General features: G+C 45.4%; 1 protein-coding gene and 1 long non-coding RNA gene across 2 annotated transcripts in view; both read right to left on the bottom strand.

Annotated features, from left to right (window-relative positions):
• Positions 1–5182: 5182 nt before the first annotated feature.
• LOC138667570 (uncharacterized) lies at positions 5183–6174 on the bottom strand. The gene is made up of 3 exons (XR_011318826.1): positions 5921–6174; positions 5748–5822; positions 5183–5402 (listed from the first exon to the last, which is right to left on the bottom strand). It is a non-coding gene; the product is annotated as an uncharacterized lncRNA (long non-coding RNA).
• Positions 6175–10662: 4488 nt separating this feature from the next.
• Positions 10663–12652, bottom strand: part of LOC138664870 (uncharacterized) — a 58744-nt gene continuing 56754 nt past the window's right edge. Inside the window, exons 8-9 of the mRNA XM_069751880.1 lie at positions 12258–12466; positions 10663–11810 (exon numbers count right to left, since the gene is read on the bottom strand). Of these exons, the coding sequence (XP_069607981.1) occupies positions 11741–11810; positions 12258–12466 (279 nt within the window). The 3' untranslated portion in view covers positions 10663–11740. The remainder of the gene's footprint in view (positions 11811–12257; positions 12467–12652) is intronic.

Genomic DNA, 12652 nt, shown 5'->3' with positions numbered 1-12652 from the left:
CGATATCGTTGCTATTTGTGACGTAGCAACGATATCGTTAATGAAATCGTTATGTGTGACAGCGACCAACGATCAGGCCCCTGCTGGGAGATCGTTGGTCGCTGAATAAAGTCCAGAACTTTATTTCGTCGCTGGATCTCCCGTGGACATCGCTGGATCGGCGTGTGTGACACCGATCCAGCGATGTCTTCACTGGTAACCAGGGTAAACATCGGGTAACTAAGCGCAGGGCCGCGCTTAGTAACCCGATGTTTACCCTGGTTACCATGCTAAAAGTAAAAAAAAACAAACACTAGATACTTACCTACAGCTGTCTGTCCTCCAGCGCTGTGCTCTGCTCTCCTCCTGTACTGGCTGGGAGCCGGAAAGCAGAGCGGTGACGTCACCGCTCTGCTTTCCGGCTCACAGACAGTACAGGAGGAGAGCAGAGAAGCAGAGCACAGCGCTGGAGGACAGACAGCGGTAGGTAAGTATCTAGTGTTTTTTTTTTTTTACTTTTAGCATGGTAACCAGGGTAAACATCGGGTTACTAAGCGCGGCCCTGCGCTTAGTTACCCGATGTTTACCCTGGTTACCGGCATCGTTGGTCGCTGGAGAGCGGTCTGTGTGACAGCTCTCCAGCGACCAAACAGCGACGCTGCAGCGATTCGGATCGTTGTCGGTATCGCTGCAGCGTCGCTTAATGTGAAGGGGCCTTTAGATTATACTCACCCAGGGCCGGTCCGATCCGATGGGTGTCACAATCCGGTCTGGGGCGTCCCATCTTCATAGGATGACGTCCTCTTCTTGTCTTCACGCTCCGGTGCAGGCATAGTTTGTCTGCCCTGTTGAAGGCAGAGCAAAGTACTGCAGTGTGCAGGTGCTGGGCCTCTCTGACCTTTCCTTAACAGGGCAGACGAAGTACGCCGGAGCGTGAAGACCAGAAGAGGATGTTATCTTAAGATGAGAGGCCCCGGACCGCCCGCCCAGGTGAGTATAATCTAACCTCTTTTTCTCATCTTTCAGGTTACATCGGGGGCTTATCTACATCATTATGTAATGCTGTAGATAAGCCCCTGATGCCGATGCGCTTAGCTCACCCTCTCTTTTGGGGGGGTGACAGGTTCCCTTTAACTTGTTTTCACCAGGCAACCCCTTTTATCACCTCTCCAAAGATTATCACAAATGACCCACAATGACTAACAGATACAAAAGTTCCCCTGTTCAGTTAAACTGGAGCAATTCATGCAGCTCTAGTCATTCCCTATGGGGCTGGGCTTGGCTTTTCCCTGTAGCCCCAAGGAGAATAAATGGTGTTTGGGTGTCTAATCTACTCCCTTTTGGTAGAACGGGGAATTTTTATCAGTTACAATATTGTCCCAGCTGATCAACACCGATCAGTTAAAACAAGTTATCCGTTAGAGGGCAACTTGCTGATTGGACTACCCCTTTTTATGAGAAGTTGCATTTGCAACTTGGCGCACTCAAAAATGCACTCCGATCTGCAGGCATCATGATTAGGCCCCTATCACACATCAGTCTTTTGCCGTCAGTCTCAATCTGGTGAATTCTGGAAAAAAAAAAAAACTGATCTGGCGAATGTTGCTGCCGGGTCCGATTTTTCTCAGACTTGTATAGGCGACGGATGGCCTCACTTTTCATCTGTCATTTGCCAGATCCGTCAAATTGTTCCGGTGGCCGCAGAAACCGGACATAGTAACGTTTTTGGTGTATGTTAAAAATGGACAGCGACGGATCTGTCACCGCCTGTCGTTTGCTAGAATGGAATTTAAAGACACAATTAGCTGGTCAGATCCAGCAAAAAAAAAAAAAGTTTTGTTTTTTTTCAAGATTCGCCGGATTGTGACTGATGGCAAATAACTGATGTGTGAAAGCAGCCATAGAGATGAGCGAATTTGATCAGGTCAGGGCTTAGGCTACTTTCACACATCAGTTTTTTTTGTTTCAGGCAGAATCCGGTAAATTTTTGAAAAAAAAACAGTTCCGTCGCAAATAGTGAAACGAATGCGACGGATCTGTTTTTCTGCTGGATCCGGCTTTTGTTTTTTAACCTGAGGATAACTTCCTGTTCTGAGAGAGAGCCCCAGAATGGAAATTGTGCATGATTGTATGGTGAATGCATGTAAAACAGGATTTTGAGGCCAAATTCTTCATTTCACATGTTGGTTTCATCTGTTCATCAATGGAACCGTCGCTTGGTGTTTTTTTGCCAGACAGAAAAAACGTTCCGATAAACATTTTCTCCAGCCGCCATAAAACAAACTTTAGACTGATCCTACAAAAAATGGATGAGACGTGTGGCCATCCGGTGCGAATACAACTCTATAAGAAAAAACGGATCCGGTTTTTTTTTTTTTCAAAACTTGCCGATTTGTGCCTGACGGCAAAAACCTGATGTGTGAAAGTAGCCTTATTCAGGACAAGCTTTAGCACTTACTGAATAAGCTGGATCGCTCACCCAGCTTGCTGGATCGCTCACCCAGCTTGCTGGATCGCTCACCCAGCTTGCTGGATCGCTCACCCAGCTTGCTGGATCGCTCACCCAGCTTGCTGGATCGCTCACCCAGCTTGCTGGATCGCTCACCCAGCTTGCTGGATCGCTCCAGCTGATCGGCGCTGCATGTGTTGCAGCACATGCATGGAAAGCCTGTTTGTGACTATCACACAGCCGTGACACATGCAGCTGCGGAGCTGATCAGCCAGAGTGCTCCAGGTATCCGAGTTCCCGCTGCAGCTTATTAGGTAAGCGCAATAGCTTGCCGAATAAGTCCTGACCTGATCAAATTCGCTTATCTCTCATCATGATCTAGAGCTGAGCAAATGGACATGGATTTGTAGGAAAAGATTCAGTATAACCTGTTTTTATTTAAAGGGACTGTCAGCACAGAATGACTGTTCAAACAAAGTCCTGCCGCTCGGTGCTTCAGTGGGTCAATCGGTTAAATACACACCTGCTTGGTTTCCTTAAGTCTCCACCACCTCACCTGTGATTGACAGCTCTGGCTTCATAGGGCCAGAGGGTGTAGAGATGCAAACCAAGCAAATGGGAATGAATCTATAAATGATTGATAATGCCATGAAGCACTGAGTGCCTGTACTTGGCACAGAATGACTGTTCATACAGACAGTGTCTTAAGTCTTTGTATATTGATTACAACCACCCATTGGCTGAAAGAGCCAGAATGAACAAATTGACAGTAAATCACTAATGAAAGGAAGACTTTCAATGCTTGGTTCCGATCGCCCACTTGACTAAAAAGGCCAGAATGCGAATATGTTTAGCTTGTCCTGTTATGAGAAAGGTGAGCATACGCTTCTCAAAATACCACCTTTGTCAAAATCTGGGTTTGAGCTTCTCAAATATGACTAGTATGTATAAGTAAATGGGTTGTCCAACAAAGTCCATTTTAAGTAATAGATCTTGGAATTCCACAATTTGATGTGTTACAACAAAAAAAAGGTTCCTGTGCTGCGCTAACCTTCTAAACATGTCCGTGCTGTGTCTAACCATGGTCTGATCATATCACATCGCCAGGGCAGGCAAGAATGCAAAACAGTATACAGACATTACAGCAGGGGATCACAGCGGATTCTTTATGGCTATGTCCTGAGGAAGTTGAATAACAAACGCATTGACTTTATAACCATTTAATAAAAAAATGTTTCCTGAACTCCAGCTCCCGAGTTCATCCATGTGAGTCTGCCAGCAGCGCAAGGAAACCCGCTTTAAATCTGCATCACATTTTTCTGGTATGTTGACCCATGGCCTGCAGCAGCTGGTATATGCTTATAGGATACCTGTCGGCAGGATTGTGCGGAGTAACCTACAGACACTCAGGTTGGGGCCGTTATACTGATTATATATCGGATCGCCAATAGCTGCTACTGCACAGGCGCCACCATCTTGCTAGAGAAAACAGCATTGTCTCCACTACGATTGTGCCGGGCATGCCTGCACAGTAGCATCTATCGGCGATCCAATAGATGCTACGGCATAGGTGCTGCCAGTGCCATTTTGGAGGAGGCAACTTTTTTCCCTCTGTAACAAGATGGCGCTGCCGGTGCCTGTACAGTAGCAGCTGTCTGATCCCCAATAGCGGCAACTACGCGGCTGGTGCCATTTTCAAACTTTTTTTTTAATGAATTTATGTATACCATCAAAGAAAACAATTAAATACACATAGATACAATCATTCTGCAATGCAGGCGCCGCCGGCAGAGGGGAAATATATATATATATATATATATATATATATATATATATATACACACACCTCAAAAAATAAATAAAGGGAACAAATAAATAAAGGGAACATAAACAACAGAACATAACTCCCAAGTAAATCAAACTTCTGTGAAATCAAACTGTCCACTTAGGATGCAGCACTGTTTGACAATCAATTTCACATGCAGTTGTGCAAATGGAGTAGACAAATTATTGGCAATTAGCAAGACACCCTCAATAAAGGAGTGGTTCTTCAGGTGGAGACCACAGACCACATCTCAGTACCGATGGTTGATGTTTTGGTCACTTTTGAATGTTGGTTGTGCTTTCACACTCGTGGTAGCATGAGACAGACTCTACAACCCACACAAGTGTCTCAGGTAGTGCAGCTCTTCCAGGATGGCACATCAATGCGAGCTGTGGCAAGAAGGCTGCGTCTGTCAGCGTAGTGTCCAGATGCTGGAGCCGCTACCAGGAGACAGGCCAGTACACCAGGAGACGTGGAGAGGTCCGTAGAAGGGCAACAACCCATCAACAGGACCGCTACCTCAGCCTTTGTGCAAGGAGGAACAGGAGGAGCACTGCCAGAGCCCTGCAAAATGACCTCCAGCAGGCCACAAATGTGCATGTGTCTGCACAAACGGTTAAAAACCGACTCCATGAGGATGGTCCGAGTGCCCGACGTCCACGGATGGGGGGTTGTGCTCACAGCTGAACACCGTGCAGGACAATTGGCGTTTGCCACAGAACACCAGGATTGGCGAATTCACCACTGGCGCCCTGTGCTCTTCACAGATGAAAGCAGGTTCGCACTGAGCACGTGACAGAGTCTGGAGATGCCGTGGAGAGCGATCTGCAACATCCTTCAGCATGACCGGTTTGGTAGTGGGTCAGTAATGGTGTGGGGTGGCATTTCTTTGGAGAGCCGCACAGCCCTCCATGTGATAGAGATAGCAAAGGCGTGCACTCTGATCGGTGTGGATTGGTGCAGGCTGAACCACGGTAACTTCATAAATAAATAAACAACAGCCGCACTCGATATTTTGTTTTTTCATATGCAAATAAAGTAATTTATTATTTTCACCACAGTGGTATTTGCGAAACTGGGGTCACCACAATCATATATCGAGGTACTAGGTAACGTTTCGGCCCCGTTGTGGGCCTTTGTCAAACCTCACTAGAAAACAATAAGGATTTGCACAATGTTACAAATTTGAAAAAAAGGAATATGAAAAATAAAAATAAAAGAACAGGGACACAAAACACAACAAAACAGTGCTATACATAAGCAGCGACTAGTGGTAGTGTAAACCCAATACAGACACTATATGTACAAAATATACTATATGTACAAAATATACAAAGGGTATATATCAAGCCAATATCTGAAAAGGGAAATTATGCGTATATCTATATTCATAGAGCCAGCATGCAAGTTGGCGTGGTATCAACGAAAGGCATCCAGATTTACGCTTCTGAAAAATTACATACGAGCACTAATAAAAGAGGAAGGGCGACTAACCTTGTTGTAAAAAGAAAAAAGTGGAGGGTACCCCAAAGTAACGAAACAGGTAGTAAGGCAGGATCCAGGCGGAGACTGGAGGGGGGGGGGGAAGGAAAAGAAAGGTATACCATTAAGTAAGATAGGGATATATAGTACGAGAGTAAGGGGCGGGGGAACATGACATAACATACCGTATAATGCAAAAGCGGGAAAAAGAAGGTAGGTCAGGAAAGGGGAAACAAATTCCCAGTATGCGCTGTAAAAGATAAAAAGAGCATGAGTCAGCTGTGGGGAAGACAGGGGGGACACAGCCTAGAAGGGAGCAGCGAATACCTGAGGATCCGGTGTACTGCGTGCCTGCGGAGATGTGTGGAGCCGTGTAGAACCGTGGGGTTAATAAAGGGGCGGCACAGGAAGTGCAAGGCTGGAGCGAGGGCTGGAGCGCAGGGCCAGACAGATAGGGAGGAGGTAAGGATATGGGGCCGGCGTAAAGAGCGCGACTGCGCACTAGGCAGGATGTAGAGCCGAGGGCTGGAACACAAATATAGCGCGGGGAGGATGGGGCCCGCTAGGAAAGGAGCATACGGCGGCGGCGCATGCGCACTTGAGAGAGTCGGGGAGCAACGGCGGCGCGCTGAAGGAAAAAAGACTAGCGCCTGCGCACTAGAGGGTCGGTAGTGGCGGTGCATAGCCAAACCTGGTATCTATATTAAAGGAGGGGAGCAAGCGTCGTAAGAGTGAAGGGAGCATCAGCGCAGAAGTAAAGCGCTGGGAGACAATAGATGGGCTGGCACCAGTATAGTATGGGAATGAAAGAAAGCCTGGGAGAAAAGGAAATGTGTCAGAGTGTGAAATGATGGGCTATGGGGAATATGACCGAAGTGGTGGAAGGAAAAATCAATGCGAGCTGTGGCAAGAAGGCTGCGTCTGTCAGCGTAGTGTCCAGATGCTGGAGCCGCTACCAGGAGACAGGCCAGTACACCAGGAGACGTGGAGAGGTCCGTAGAAGGGCAACAACCCATCAACAGGACCGCTACCTCAGCCTTTGTGCAAGGAGGAACAGGAGGAGCACTGCCAGAGCCCTGCAAAATGACCTCCAGCAGGCCACAAATGTGCATGTGTCTGCACAAACGGTTAAAAACCGACTCCATGAGGATGGTCCGAGTGCCCGACGTCCACGGATGGGGGGTTGTGCTCACAGCTGAACACCGTGCAGGACAATTGGCGTTTGCCACAGAACACCAGGATTGGCGAATTCACCACTGGCGCCCTGTGCTCTTCACAGATGAAAGCAGGTTCGCACTGAGCACGTGACAGAGTCTGGAGATGCCGTGGAGAGCGATCTGCAACATCCTTCAGCATGACCGGTTTGGTAGTGGGTCAGTAATGGTGTGGGGTGGCATTTCTTTGGAGAGCCGCACAGCCCTCCATGTGCTCGCCAGAGGTAACCTAACTGCCATTAGGTACCGAGATGAGATCCTCAGACCCCTTGTAAGACCATATGCTGGTGCGGTTGTCCACGTGTTCCTCCTAATGCTGGACAATGCCAGACCTTATGTGGCTGGACTGCATCTTTCAGGAACTGCTGACAAAGACTTTGAAGCTATGGACTGGCCCGCCCGTTCCCAAGACCTGAATCCGATTGAACACATCTGGGACATCATGTCTTGCACCATCCACTAAAGTCACGTTGCACCACAGACTGTCCACGAGTTGGTGGATGCTTTAGTCCAGGTATGGGAGGAGATCCCTCAAGAGACCATCCGCCGCCTCATCAGGAGCATGCCCAGGCATAGTAGGGAGATCATACAGGCACATGGAGGCAACACAAACAACTGAACATCATTTCCTGTCTTGAGGCATTTCCACTGAAGTTGGATCAGCCTGTAATTTTGTTTTCCACTTTGATTTTGAGTATCATTCCACATCCAGACCTCCATGGGATATTTTGATTTACATTGATCATTTTTATGTTTTATTGTTCTCAACACATTCCACTATGTAATGAATAAAGATTTGAAACTGAAATATTTCATTCAGTGATATCTAGGATGTGGTATTTTACTGTTTTCTATTTTTTTTGAGCAGTATATATATATAGATAGATAGATAGATAGATAGATAGATAGATAGATAGATCAAAATTGGAACAGCATCTAAGGGTATGTGTCCATGTGCAGTAAACGCTGCGTGTTTGACGCTGCATAGGGACGCAGCGTCAGACACGCAGCGTACAGATGTTACAGCATAGTGGAGGGGATTTAATGAAATCCCGTCTCAATTATGCGTGGTAACACGCACGCGGCGGCCCTGCGACTCCGGACATGCTGCGCGTCTTTTCAGATCGCAGCATGTCCGTATATCTTGCGGCGACGCTGCATCGCCACAAGATATAGCACAGGGCCCTATGCGATGGGTGTGATGATGCCGGATGTGTGCTATGAACACATCCGGCATCATCGCGTCCCAGAAGGGGGCGGGGCTTACCGCAGAGCGGCAAAGCCACTCCGACGATACCGCCTGCCATCCTGAAAGTGGACGCATACCCTTATACTACCACAATCGTCGTGCAGGGCTTCCCAAACCAATGGTCCAATGGCTTCCAATAATAAGAATAAAAAAGGAAAACAGCACAAAAAATAGGAAAAAAGTGGGCTTTAATGCCTGAACGGCGCGGCAACGTTTCGGATATGTTATCCTTTTTCTTGTGCTGATTATATATATATATATATATATATATATATATATATATATATATATACACACACACACACACACAGTATATATAATTATAATATACACAAAGACCACCACCGGCCCACCCTGGAGCACGAGCATATCAAAACTGAAAATAAAGATGGACCAACAACCACAAGATGGATTTCATCAACCAAGGAATCATGTTAATCAGTATAATGGCGCTGACCTGACAGGCTTGTGTTGTGTTACCTACAGGCACTGACAGGTTTCCTTTTAAGATTGTTGCAAGTATAATATTACCAGGTGAGCAAGTATTGACGATTAGTGATGAGCGAATATACTCGTTACTCGAGATTTCCCGAGCACGCTCGGGGGTCCTCCGAGTATTTTTTAGTGCTTAGAGATTTAGTTTTCCTCACCTCAGCGGAATGATTTACATCTGTTAGCCAGCATAAGTACATGTGGGGATTCCGTAGCAACCAGGCAACCCCCACATGTACTTATGCTGGCAAACAGATGTAAATCATTCAGCTGTGGCGCTAAAAACTAAATCTCTGAGCACTAAAAAATATTCGGAGGACCCCCGAGCGTGCTCGGGAAATCTCGAGTAACGAGCATATTCGCTCATCACTATTCGCTATTCTTTAGCTGTTGTTAGCCCTATTTGTGCGTTTTGCTTCCCAATCCCTCCTTTCTGTGAGAGCATTTCCCTGCCTGTTTTTAGACATGTTTTACCTTATGGAAAGAACCAGCTGTGATCCTCTGCAGTCCCGTCTGTATACTTTTTTTTTTTGCTTCTTCAGCTACTGAAAAGATATGATATGTGCAGACCACTTTACTGCACGGTCAGGCACAGCCATTATAGAGTACATAGTGGGGGCACAATTATAAGATCTCAGCACAGGAACATACTTTTTTTTTTTTTTTTTTAACACATCCAACTTGTGGAGCTCATTTTTATCCCAAGAACTGTTGGTTAAAATGTACAATGGAAAACTTCCTTTAAAACCATCACTTTAGAAGACCACACTTTGTTGCGAATGTTGTGCCACTACCTGGCCTTTATCACTGTACCCTGTCTACTGGGTTTCAAACACCACTCCATTTCTTTGAGATTTGTTTAATGCATTTTGTAATGTGTATAGTTGCTCATCAGACCTAACTTGGGCAAGGAGCATGTATCTGTTAAAAGTAACATGCTTAAATCAGGTTTTTGTGTTTAATTTTTTTTCCTGCAGGTAAGCCCAATATCACCATCTTTATGAAAAAAAAAATTGATATTTTCACACTCGACATTTAACGTTTAGGACATCCATGTGTACATTAGCAGCAATGAGCAAGCTGTCCCTATCTTTTGAACTAAAATGTCTAATAAGCGTGTGCAAAGATTATTGTGAAGTAAAGGTACCGTCACACATAGCGACGCTGCAGCGATACCGACAACGATCCGGATCGCTGCAGCGTCGCTGTTTGGTCGCTGGAGAGCTGTCACACAGACCGCTCTCCAGCGACCAACGATCCCGAGGTCCCCGGTAACCAGGGTAAACATCGGGTAACTAAGCGCAGGGCCGCGCTTAGTAACCCGATGTTTACCCTGGTTACCATCCTAAAAAGTAAAAAAACAAACGCTACATACTTACCTACAGCCGTCTGTCCTCGGCGCTCTGCTTCTCTGGTCTGGCTGTGAGCGCCGGGCAGCCAGAAAGCAGAGCGGTGACGTCACCGCTCTGCTTTCCGGCTGACCGACGCTCACAGCCAGAGCAGGAGGAGAGCAGAGCACAGCGCTGGAGGACAGACAGCTGTAGGTAAGTATGTACTGTTTGTTTTTTTACTTTTAGGATGGTAACCAGGGTAAACATCGGGTTACTAAGCGCGGCCCTGCGCTTAGTTACCCGATGTTTACCCTGGTTACCAGCAAAGACATCGCTGAATCGGTGTCACACACGCCGATTCAGCGATGTCTACGGGGAGTCCAGCGACGAAATAAAGTTCTGGACTTTCTTCCCCGACCAGCGATCTCCCAGCAGGGGCCTGATCGCTGCTGCCTGTCACACTGGACGATATCGCTAGCTAGGACGCTGCAACGTCACGGATCGCTAGCGATATCGTCTAGTGTGACAGTACCTTAAGGATCTGGTTTTATCAGTCATTGTAATCCTGCCTCTGATAAGGAGCCTCCTGCAAACCTCCTCACAGGACAGGAAGTGTCGAAAAAGTCTCACTGGCCACTGGAAAAACTGCAAGATTGCTAAACTTTTATGTATCATTTTGTTGTATGAAAAAGTCAACAAAAATGTATAAAAATATATGCAACATTAAAAACCTGATTTGAATAATATGTCACTTTCCGATTATACATTCCCTTCAAGGGGCAACTTCATTTTCTATATAAAAAAAGCAACGTGAAATCAATCTGTAAAATGAATGAAACTTAGAGGTGTCTCCCGTTACTGATGACTATCCTATAAAATCAGACGTGTCACAAATTCAATTTAGTTGGATGTCTGACGACCATGCATTAGCACACGCACTTTAAAGGGAACCTGTCATAATTAAATTGCAACCTCATCCTCAAGCATCATGTTATAGAGAAGGGGAAGCAGAGGATAGATATAGTTTTGTGAGAACAAATTCAGTATAACCTGTGTTAATCACATAATCATCTGCTCTTTCTGGGATTTTGGGTCCAGTGGGCGGTCCTATCAGTGACTGAAAGCTGTCTGTATGCACACTTGTACAAGGAAAGCTGTCAGTCACTGATCAGACCCACACTGACCCAAAAAGAGCAGAGGTTTAAAATGATTATTACACAGGTTATAATGAATCTTTCCCTGCTCTGTGGCATGGTGCCTGCAGATTAGACTGCAATTTCATGATGACAGGTTGTCTTTAAGTTGTGCACGAGCAGTCCTAATACACTGAAATCAGAGATTATATAAATCTACATGTGAAAGCGCCCAATTTTTATCATTGATTACTGTGGAAAGGAACCGATTCTCTGGCTATTGGTCCACTAACAATGTGAGCGATTTTTGGGGAACACCTCTTTAAATAAGAAAATGGAATGTTAATATTTAATGTAACGTATATACATGAAATTATCAGTAATGCATTTGCTTTGCAAAACATAGTATAGTAAAGCAGGAAACAAATCTTCTGGTAAATTCTAGTAATTTACTCCAATTGTGTCATTATATCCAAAGTGTAACATTAGCGATAATGTCTCAGTTACTAGGATGGAGGATGGTGTGGATATGAAGTAAAGGACGGTGCTGACAGCAGCAATACTCCACTCTGAAGTCTTCGTTGGCCTATTCAATGCCATTTTCTTTCAGGATTGCTATAGTAGACTTCAGATATGTCAAATCTGGGTACCCATTCCTGTAAAAAGAGAGATTGTAGACTGGAATGAGTACGTTCAATTCAATAAAGTTCAGACCCATTACGATTAACACTATATGGCGACGTGTCATATAGGAAGTCATGTGACTATATTGCTACCATAGGAAGTCATTTGATGTGAAATCGCAATGCAACACATGTTATCGTGTAGTCCTAGCCCAACTCACTACCCACATCCACCAAAATAGTCTTGAACATAGGTAATTTTCTACTATGTCAGAGCTACAGTACAGACAAAGGTCACAGGATAGGATACACAGTTCAACGCTGCAGCAGCATGTATGTCACAGGCAACCCTGGTTAGCATACACCATGAACATGGAAGTCCCACCAAGAAACTACAGACCTCCACTTATGATGGCTTAAAACTGATTGCTAGAAACTACAAGCTGATAAAGGATTACCAATATCACAGAACATACATACTTTTGCTTTCCTCCATCTGGGGAAGTTTTATGAGGAATTTTGTACCACGTGACTTTTTCTCCTGTTTCAAATGTCTTGATGTGAAAAATGAGGCCTTCATCCAGGGCTTTCTGAAGCAGTGCAAGGAGCTTCTTCCCCTCCCGATTATCTGGCAGGTAGGCCTCAAACTTTCCACCTCTATACTGGCATCCTGGATGAGGATCTCCAACCTTAGTTAAATATATAAATAAAGATGGCTTAGACAGGTTATTCTTTTGTTTAGCTCACATCCTTTGTTGCTTAAAGAGGACCTGTCACCAAGTCAAAAGAGGCTATTTCTTGCTCTTATTCTTAGTGCTAATTTTTATGGCCTTTACCAAGGAGGTGGGGCTCACAGAGTAGCATAAAGACATGTT

This window comes from Ranitomeya imitator, chromosome 2 (assembly GCF_032444005.1).
Source record: "Ranitomeya imitator isolate aRanImi1 chromosome 2, aRanImi1.pri, whole genome shotgun sequence".
Classification (NCBI taxonomy): Eukaryota; Metazoa; Chordata; class Amphibia; order Anura; family Dendrobatidae; genus Ranitomeya; species Ranitomeya imitator.
The sequence above is the reverse complement of the archived record's forward strand: the minus strand, read 5'-3'. Positions and strand labels throughout refer to the sequence as shown.